This window comes from Symphodus melops, assembly GCF_947650265.1.
Source record: "Symphodus melops genome assembly, chromosome: 1".
NCBI classification, from domain to species: Eukaryota; Metazoa; Chordata; class Actinopteri; order Labriformes; family Labridae; genus Symphodus; species Symphodus melops.
Window position 1 is genome coordinate 56638352 of NC_136691.1, and position 9426 is coordinate 56647777.

At 43.1% G+C, this 9426-nt stretch overlaps 2 protein-coding genes across 2 annotated transcripts in view; both read left to right on the forward strand.

The window, feature by feature from the left end:
- Positions 1–239: 239 nt before the first annotated feature.
- LOC306829543 (uncharacterized protein) lies at positions 240–4996 on the forward strand. The gene is made up of 6 exons (XM_079352622.1): positions 240–407; positions 508–592; positions 1488–1829; positions 1933–2145; positions 3233–3574; positions 3678–4996. Exons 2-6 carry the CDS (start codon positions 535–537, stop codon positions 3914–3916), a joined length of 1194 nt encoding a protein of 397 aa, XP_079208748.1. The 5' UTR covers positions 240–407; positions 508–534; the 3' UTR covers positions 3917–4996.
- Positions 4997–5293: 297 nt separating this feature from the next.
- LOC306830627 (B-cell receptor CD22-like) overlaps positions 5294–9426 on the forward strand; it is an 8145-nt gene continuing 4012 nt past the window's right edge. The window contains exons 1-2 of the mRNA XM_079354215.1: positions 5294–5596; positions 5700–5912. Coding sequence (XP_079210341.1) covers positions 5329–5596; positions 5700–5912 — 481 coding nt within the window. The 5' untranslated portion in view covers positions 5294–5328. The remainder of the gene's footprint in view (positions 5597–5699; positions 5913–9426) is intronic.

Consider the following 9426-nt stretch of genomic DNA (forward strand, 5'->3'; position numbering starts at 1 on the left):
AATGAGAGGTAGGGCATGATCTCTCTGGAGCGCTGTGATGGCCAGCGCACTGGATCGGCTAACCCGATCCCAAACCCCAACCCTAACCCTTCACCCTACCCCTTAACCTTTAACCCTTAACCCTCAGTTAGGAGTTCACGTTAGCAATGACATGTAGCATGTCATTGCTAGCCCCCCATCCCCCCCCCTCGAGCTCTGACACTGGGACCATCAGCAGCTTGTTCAGTGTTCATGTTGCGTAAGAAAAGCTTGTGGTCTCTGTGAGCTTCTTCCTGCTCTTTGTCTTATCTAATATGTTGATCACGTAAAGAGGCAGGAAGTGTCGTCATTAAAAACAGTGTGATCTGTGTGCTGGGCTCACTGCCTGCAGAGGACACTCTTCTTTCAGACCATCCTCTTCTTCACATGTAAGTAGAGTCCTTCCTCAACATGTCTGCTAATGTTTGAGTGCTGCTGTCTTCTTCTTCTTCTTCTTCCACCTGCTAACATGTTTGATCGTCCATAAAGTCCCAGCGAGAGAGGAGAGGAGCAGCCATGAGTTTGATCCGAGCAGCCGGTCTCTTCATCGTCCTCGTCCTCCTCTCTGTGTCAGGTACTTCACATCCACACTTTCACTCACTTTGGGACTAAAAAGAGGAAGTGTGGGAGGGATTCATGCACACTGAAGCTCACCTGTGTGAAAAGTGGATCAGCTTCAGGTGACTTTATTTGGACCTCAATTCAATTCAACAAACTTTATTTGTTCGTCGGGGGGCAAACAGAGCAGTAAATGAACGACAGTGCAGTGATGCTAAAATGAGACCAAGAAAACAAAAGTGTCTGCAACAAGTAAAGTGTCAACATTTAAATACAAAATGTTAAATTACAAAGTGAAATATATGAAAGAAGAGTGGAGGTATAAGTTGACTGTGATTGGACTAAAGATGTAAACAGAAATATAAACAGTAATGAACAGATGTGTAGTAACAGGAAATAACAGTAAGTATATGTATATATACAGAGCGATGTGCAAGTCAAACAACAGACTAAATATATAGTAAATCTATGCAAAAAGAAACATGTACCTGTAGGTGAAGCTGGTACAAACTTAAAGCACTGAGAGACGCCACAGTTTGGATCGCCTCTTTTCTTGACATAAACCAAAGAACAGATGAAAGTGTGTTTTATTATTCATGCATGTTCTCAGACTTTACTCCTGCAGGATTTGTTCTAAAGCAGACTTTGTTCACAGATCTGCTCTGAAACAGTTTCTATCTCCTGATTGTTTCTGCAGTTCCTCCAGTGTCCACTAGAGGCTGGCTGCAGAAGCACAGGAAGTCACATACACACCCATTTAAAAAAGTCTTTATATATTGTTGAGTCTTTAAAGTGATTACAGTCTGATAGAATCAGGATCAGAGGATTTTTAGACATCCAGATATGTTGAGGTTTTTTCCTCTTAAAGTTCTGAATGTTGATGGTTGTTCCTGATGTGCTCTGTGTTGCAGCGGTTCAGGGTCAGGAGGTCTTTGGAGTGACGTGCTCTCCTGAGGAGATCTGTGCCGCGAAAGGATCGACTGTGGAGATGAACTGCACCATCATAATCCCAGAGGGAATAAACCAGGAAGTTAAAGCTCAGGAAACATTTTGGTCTAAAGGTCCTGAATATGATGAAGATGTTACAGAAGACTCCCAGTATTCAGGCCGTGTGCAGAGTACCTGTGTGAGGAACAACTGTACTCTGACCATCACAAACGTGACACACACAGACTGGGGTGTATACATGCTCAGGATGAAGAGAAACATGAGCAGATATTCAGAGGAAGGTGGGGTCTACCTGAGAGTCACAGGTAATATTTCAGACTTTATTCTCTGAGCTCAGTTTCTAACATGCTGTATATACATGTATTTATTTCTGCATGTTAGTGTGCTGATATTTCTCCTCATGTTCAGATCTCAAGGTGGAGGGGAGAAGAGAAGATGAGACTGGACTCATCTTTAGGTGTCTGAACACATGTTATGGTGATGCCTCCTTCATCTGGTTCAAGAATGGAGAAGAAATCAAACATGAAACATCACTTGATTATTCATCCAATCAGATTCTTCATACAGACAGTTATTCCTGTGCTGTACGAGGACAAGAGAAGTTCCCGTCTCCTCCAGTGTGTGAGTTTATTTACAGTCTTCACTGATTCACACCATCACACACAGAGCCTTTAAAGGACCAATCAGAGAGCTGCTCTCTTCCTCTATGATCAATCAGCCAATCAGAGAGCTGCTCTCTTCCTGTGTGATCATGAAGGAAACCTGCTGTGTTGAAGCTTCTCTGACAACAATGCAGCAGCCAGTATGTCCTCCTTCTAACTTTAGATTCTGCTCCTGAATGCTCTGGATCTGATTGGACCAGAGAAGGTAGGCGGGGCTTTGAAGGCCGTTTTGGACGCCCCTGGGTTTGCCAGATATGAGAGCAGTTATCAGGTGAACAGGTGTTGCAGCGATGGAAGCGTAACATGGGGAAGGTTTCGTCTGTAACCGGGGGATAAAAATCGAACTACAAAAGAATTGAAGTTATTAGTTCTTTTAGAAAGAGACGTTTCCCTTCTAATCTCAGTAATGACCTGGATTCATAGTGGATCCGTGGTGGTCTAGACTGGACTTGATTTAAAATCCGGAGTCCATCCAGCCTGAGGCAGAGAGCGTCACAAAGCGCTTTGTTCTGCTCTTTGTGTTTCAGGATCCCTGTTACTCTCAGTAACACGACAAACACTCAGTGTGTTTACATGGACTTGAGTTTCCTGCTTTTGTATTTGTGCGTGTAAATCAGATCCTGATTTCAGAAACTTGGATACGCCCTCATCCTGGTTTTGAGAAACCCGATTTTGCTACCTGGAGAACTGTGAAAGAAAAGGTGATCGTGTGGCATGTATACTGCTTCCCCTGGTTTCTGACAGCTGCCAACACCTGCACAGGTGCAGACTCAGCCAAGTGACGTCCACGCAAAACAAACATGGCAGCAGCAACGACAGCATCTTATTCTGGAGAGACGAACACGTTTTGTGTTTTGATAAAAAATAACATTTTAGATGCATAAACAGCCATTTAAAAAAGTCTTTATATATTTTTGAGTCTTTAAAGTGATTACAGTCTGATAGAATCATGATCAGAGGATTTTTACACATCCAGATATGTTGAGGTTTTTTCCTCTTAAAGTTCTGAATGTTGATGGTTGTTCCTGATGTGCTCTGTGTTGCAGCGGTTCAGGGTCAGGAGGTCTTTGGAGGGACGTGCTCTCGTCCGATCTGTGCCAATAAAGGATCGACTGTGGAGATGAGCTGCACCATCATAATCCCAGAGGGAATAAACCAGGAAGTTAAAGCTCAGGACACATTTTGGTCTACTAAACATCCTGAATATGATGTAAATGTTACAGAAGACTCCCAGTATTCAGGCCGTGTGCAGAGTACCTGTGTGAGGAACAACTGTACTCTGACCATCACAGATGTGACAGAGACAGACGACGGCTTCTACAGGCTCAGGATGAAGAGAAACACGAGCAGATATTCAGAGAGAGGTCGGGTCTTCCTGGGAGTCAGAGGTAATATTTCAGACTTTATTCTCTGAGCTCAGTTTCTAACATGCTGTATATACATGTATTTATTTCTGCATGTTTGTGTGCTGATATTTCTCCTCATGTTCAGATCTCAAGGTGAAGGTGAGAAGACGAGATGAGACTGGACTCAGCTTTAGGTGTGACGCCAGATGTCCTCGTGATACCTCCTTCATCTGGTTCAAGAATGGAGAAGAAATCAAAAATGAAACATCACCTGATTATTCATCCAATCAGATTCTTCATACAGACAGTTATTCCTGTGCTGTACGAGGACAAGAGAAGTTCCCGTCTCCTCCAGTGTGTGAGTTTATTTACAGTCTTCACTGATTCACACCATCACACAGAGCCTTTAAAGGACCAATCAGAGAGCTGCTCTCTTCCTCTATGATCAATCAGCCAATCAGAGAGCTGCTCTCTTCCTGTGTGATCAATCAGCCAATCAGAGAGCTGCTCTCTTCCTCTGTGATCAATCAGCCAATCAGAGAGCTGCTCTCTTCCTCTATGATCAATCAGCCAATCAGAGAGCTGCTCTCTTCCTCTATGATCAATCAGCCAATCAGAGAGCTGCTCTCTTCCTCTGTGATCAATCAGCCAATCAGAGAGCTGCTCTCTTCCTCTATGATCAATCAGCCAATCAGAGAGCTGCTCTCTTCCTCTATGATCAATCAGCCAATCAGAGAGCTGCTCTCTTCCTGTGTGATCATGAAGGAAACCTGCTGTGTTGAAGCTTCTCTGACAACAATGCAGCAGCCAGTATGTCCTCCTTCTAACTTTAGATTCTGCTCCTGAATGCTCTGGATCTGATTGGACCAGAGAAGGTAGGCGGGGCTTTGAAGGCCGTTTTGGACGCCCCTGGGTTTGCCAGATATGAGAGCAGTTATCAGGTGAACAGGTGTTGCAGCGATGGAAGCGTAACATGGGGAAGGTTTCGTCTGTAACCGGGGGATAAAAATCAAACTACAAAAGAATTGAAGTTATTAGTTCTTTTAGAAAGAGACGTTTCCCTTCTAATCTCAGTAATGACCTGGATTCATAGTGGATCCGTGGTGGTCTAGACTGGACTTGATTTAAAATCCGGAGTCCATCCAGCCTGAGGCAGAGACCGTCACAAAGCGCTTTGTTCTGCTCTTTGTGTTTCAGGATCCCTGTTACTCTCAGTAACACGACAAACACTCAGTGTGTTTACATGGACTTGAGTTTCCTGCTTTTGTATTTGTGCGTGTAAATCAGATCCTGATTTCAGAAACTTGGATACGCCCTCATCCTGGTTTTGAGAAACCCGATTTTGCTACCTGGAGAACTGTGAAAGAAAAGGTGATCCTGTGGCATGTATACTGCTTCCCCTGGTTTCTGACAGCTGCCAACACCTGCACAGGTGCAGACTCAGCCAAGTGACGTCCACGCAAAACAAACATGACGGCAGCAACGAGAGCTTCTTATTCTGGAGAGACCAACACGTTTTGTGTTTTGATAAAAAATAACATTTTAGATGCATACACACCCATTTAAAAAAGTCTTTATATATTGTTAAGTCTTTAAAGTGATTACAGTCTGATAGAATCAGGATCAGAGGATTTTTAGACATCCAGATATGTTGAGGTTTTTTCCTCTTAAAGTTCTGAATGTTGATGGTTGTTCCTGATGTGCTCTGTGTTGCAGTGGTTCAGGGTCAGGAGGTCTTGGGAGTGACATGCTCTCCTCCTGATTGGATCTGTGCCAATAAAGGATCGACTGTGAAGATGAGCTGCACCATCATAATCCAAGCGGGAATAAACCAGGAAGTTAAAGCTCAGGAAACATTTTGGTCTACTAAATATCCTGAATATGATGTAGATGTTACAGAAGACCCCTGGTATTCAGGCCGTGTGCAGAGTACCTGTGTGAGGAACAAATGTACTCTGACCATCACAGACGTGACAGAGACAGACAGGGGTAGATACAGGTTCAGGATGAAGAGAAACATGAACAGATATTCAGAGAGACGTTGGGTCTACCTGTTCGTCACAGGTAATATTTCAGACTTTATTCTCTGAGCTCAGTTTCTAACATGCTGTATATACATGTATTTATTTCTGCATGTTTGTGTGCTGATATTTCTCCTCATGTTCAGATCTCAAGGTGGAGGTGAGAAGAGAAGATGAGACTGGACTCATCTTTAGGTGTGAGAACACATGTCCTCGTGATACCTCCTTCACCTGGTTCAAGAATGGAGAAGAAATCAAACATGAAACATCAGATGTTTATTCATCCAATCAGATTCTTCATACAGACAGTTATTCCTGTGCTCTACGAGGACAAGAGAAGTTCCCGTCTCCTCCAGTGTGTGAGTTTATTTACAGTCTTCACTGATTCACACCATCACACACAGAGCCTTTAAAGGACCAATCAGAGAGCTGCTCTCTTCCTCTATGATCAATCAGCCAATCAGAGAGCTGCTCTCTTCCTGTGTGATCAATCAGCCAATCAGAGAGCTGCTCTCTTCCTCTATGATCAATCAGCCAATCAGAGAGCTGCTCTCTTCCTGTGTGATCAATCAGCCAATCAGAGAGCTGCTCTCTTCCTTTATGATCAATCAGCCAATCAGAGAGCTGCTGTCTTCCTCTATGATCCATCAGCCAATCAGAGAGCTGTGTAGAGAGTGAGATGATAAAGTGAGCTTCCTCTCTGATCAGACTGTTGAGATAATACACAGCCAACAATTATCTTTGGTTTCATAGAGGAACATTTGGTTCTCAAATGAACATTAAGAGTTTTTTATGTTTCATTATTTCTATAAATCAACAATTATGATTAAACACACACACACACACACACACACACTCCTGAACACACTCAACACACACACACACACACACACACACACACTCACACACACACACATACACACACTCACACTCACAGACACACACACACACACTCACACACACACACACTCACACTCTCTCTCTCTCTCACACACACACACACACACACACACTCATACACACACACTCTCTCTCACACACACACACACACACACACACACACACGGTTTGCAGCAGAGCCTCCATGGGGCCCGAAGCAGAAGTTGATTTTGGGGCCCTCTATTTCTGCCAATAATATTGATTGTTGATCAGCTATTATAAACTCCTGGTGGCTCTGGCAGGTTGTTTACATGATCCTATTGTCAGCCTGGCATGTCTTCACATATGTCCTTTATAAAGACATGGTGGGGCCCAGTTGAGAACATGAGACCGGTTCAGGGTGTCCATATTGTCCCTGATGTAAAGCAGCTGTAAGAGAGGCCTGGGGTTGAAGCTCTGTATTTACTGTAAAGTCATCTGGTCTCATCAGTCTTCTACATATTGATCTTAAATTACCTCTTTTTATTTGGAGCTAATTGATATTTAATGTTCACTTTGTACAGAGAGAGCTCAGTCTACTAGTCAGTCTACAGTCTATTAGTCAGTCTACTAGTCAGTCTACAGTCTACTAGTCAGTCTACAGTCTACTAGTCAGTCTACAGTCTACTAGTCAGTCTACAGTCTACTAGTCAGTCTACTAGTCAGTCTACAGTCTACTAGTCAGTCTACAGTCTACTAGTCAGTCTACAGTCTACTAGTCAGTCTACTAGTCAGTCTACAGTCTACTAGTCAGTCTACAGTCTACTAGTCAGTCTACAGTCTACTAGTCAGTCTACAGTCTACTAGTCAGTCTACTAGTCAGTCTACAGTCTACTAGTCAGTCTACAGTCTACTAGTCAGTCTACTAGTCAGTCTACAGTCTACTAGTCAGTCTACAGTCTACTAGTCAGTCTACTAGTCAGTCTACAGTCTACTAGTCAGTCTACAGTCTACTAGTCAGTCTACAGTCTATTAGTCAGTCTACTAGTCAGTCTACAGTCTACTAGTCAGTCTACAGTCTACTAGTCAGTCTACTAGTCAGTCTACAGTCTACTAGTCAGTCTACAGTCTATTAGTCAATCTACTAGTCAGTCTACAGTCTACTAGTCAGTCTACAGTCTACTAGTCAGTCTACTAGTCAGTCTACAGTCTACTAGTCAGTCTACAGTCTACTAGTCAGTCTACAGTCTACTAGTCAGTCTACTAGTCAGTCTACAGTCTACTAGTCAGTCTACAGTCTACTAGTCAGTCTACTAGTCAGTCTACAGTCTACTAGTCAGTCTACTAGTCAGTCTACTAGTCAGTCTACAGTCTATTAGTCAGTCTACAGTCTACTAGTCAGTCTACAGTCTACTAGTCAGTCTACAGTCTACTAGTCAGTCTACTAGTCAGTCTACAGTCTACTAGTCAGTCTACAGTCTACTAGTCAGTCTACAGTCTACTAGTCAGTCTACTAGTCAGTCTACAGTCTATTAGTCAGTCTACAGTCTACTAGTCAGTCTACAGTCTACAGTCTACTAGTCAGTCTACAGTCTACTAGTCAGTCTACAGTCTACTAGTCAGTCTACTAGTCAGTCTACAGTCTACTAGTCAGTCTACAGTCTACTAGTCAGTCTACTAGTCAGTCTACAGTCTATTAGTCAGTCTACAGTCTATTAGTCAGTCTACAGTCTATTAGTCAGTCTACAGTCTGCTAGTCAGTCTACAGTCTGCTAGTCAGTCTACAGTCTACTAGTCAGTCTACAGTCTGCTAGTCAGTCTACAGTCTACTAGTCAGTCTACTAGTCAGTCTACTAGTCAGTCTACAGTCTACTAGTCAGTCTACAGTCTATTAGTCAGTCTACAGTCTATTAGTCAGTCGACAGCCTACTAGTCAGTCTACAGTCTGCTAGTCAGTCTACAGTCTACTAGTGAGTCTACAGTCTATTAGTCAGTCTACAGTCTACTAGTCAGTCTACAGTGTATTAGTCAGTCTACTAGTCAGTCTACAGTCTACTAGTCAGTCTACAGTCTACTAGTCAGTCTACTAGTCAGTCTACAGTCTACTAGTCAGTCTACAGTCTACTAGTCAGTCTACTAGTCAGTCTACAGTCTACTAGTCAGTCTACAGTCTACTAGTCAGTATACAGTCTACTAGTCAGTCTGCAGTCTACTAGTCAGTCTACAGTCTACAGTCTACTAGTCAGTCTACAGTCTACTAGTCAGTCTACAGTCTACTAGTCAGTCTACTAGTCAGTCTACAGTCTACTAGTCAGTCTACAGTCTACTAGTCAGTCTACAGTCTATTAGTCAGTCTACAGTCTGCTAGTCAGTCTACAGTCTACTAGTCAGTCTACAGTCTACTAGTCAGTCTACAGTCTATTAGTCAGTCTACAGTCTGCTAGTCAGTCTACAGTCTACTAGTGAGTCTACAGTCTATTAGTCAGTCTACAGTCTACTAGTCAGTCTACAGTCTATTAGTCAGTCTACAGTCTATTAGTCAGTCTACAGTCTGCTAATCAGTCTACAGTCTATTAGTCGGTCTACAGTCTACTAGTCAGTCTACAGTCTGCTAGTCAGTCTACAGTCTGCTTGTCAGTCTACAGTCTATTAGTCAGTCTACAGTCTACTAGTCAGGTCTACAGTCTGCTAGTCAGTCTACAGTCTGCTGTCAGTCTACAGTCTATTAGTCGGTCTACAGTCTGCTAGTCAGTCTACAGTCTGCTAGTCAGTCTACAGTCTACTAGTCAGTCTACAGTCTGCTAGTCAGTCTACAGTCTACTAGTCAGTCTACAGTCTATTAGTCAGTCTACAGTCTGCTAGTCAGTCTACAGTCTACTAGTCAGTCTACAGTCTACTAGTCAGTCTACAGTCTGCTAGTCAGTCTACAGTCTACTAGTCAGTCTATAGTCTACTAGTCAGTCTACAGTCTGCTAGTCAGTCTACAGTCTACTAGTCAGTCTACAGTCTACTAGT

Coding starts and splice junctions, on each gene's coding strand:
- LOC306829543 (XM_079352622.1), top strand. CDS start 535: ATGAGTTTGATCCGAGCAGCCGGTCTCTTCATCGTCCTCGTCCTCCTC. Junction 593..1,487: donor CGTCCTCCTCTCTGTGTCAG/GTACTTCACATC, acceptor TCTGTGTTGCAG/CGGTTCAGGGTCAGGAGGTC. Junction 3,575..3,677: donor GGTCTTCCTGGGAGTCAGAG/GTAATATTTCAG, acceptor CCTCATGTTCAG/ATCTCAAGGTGAAGGTGAGA.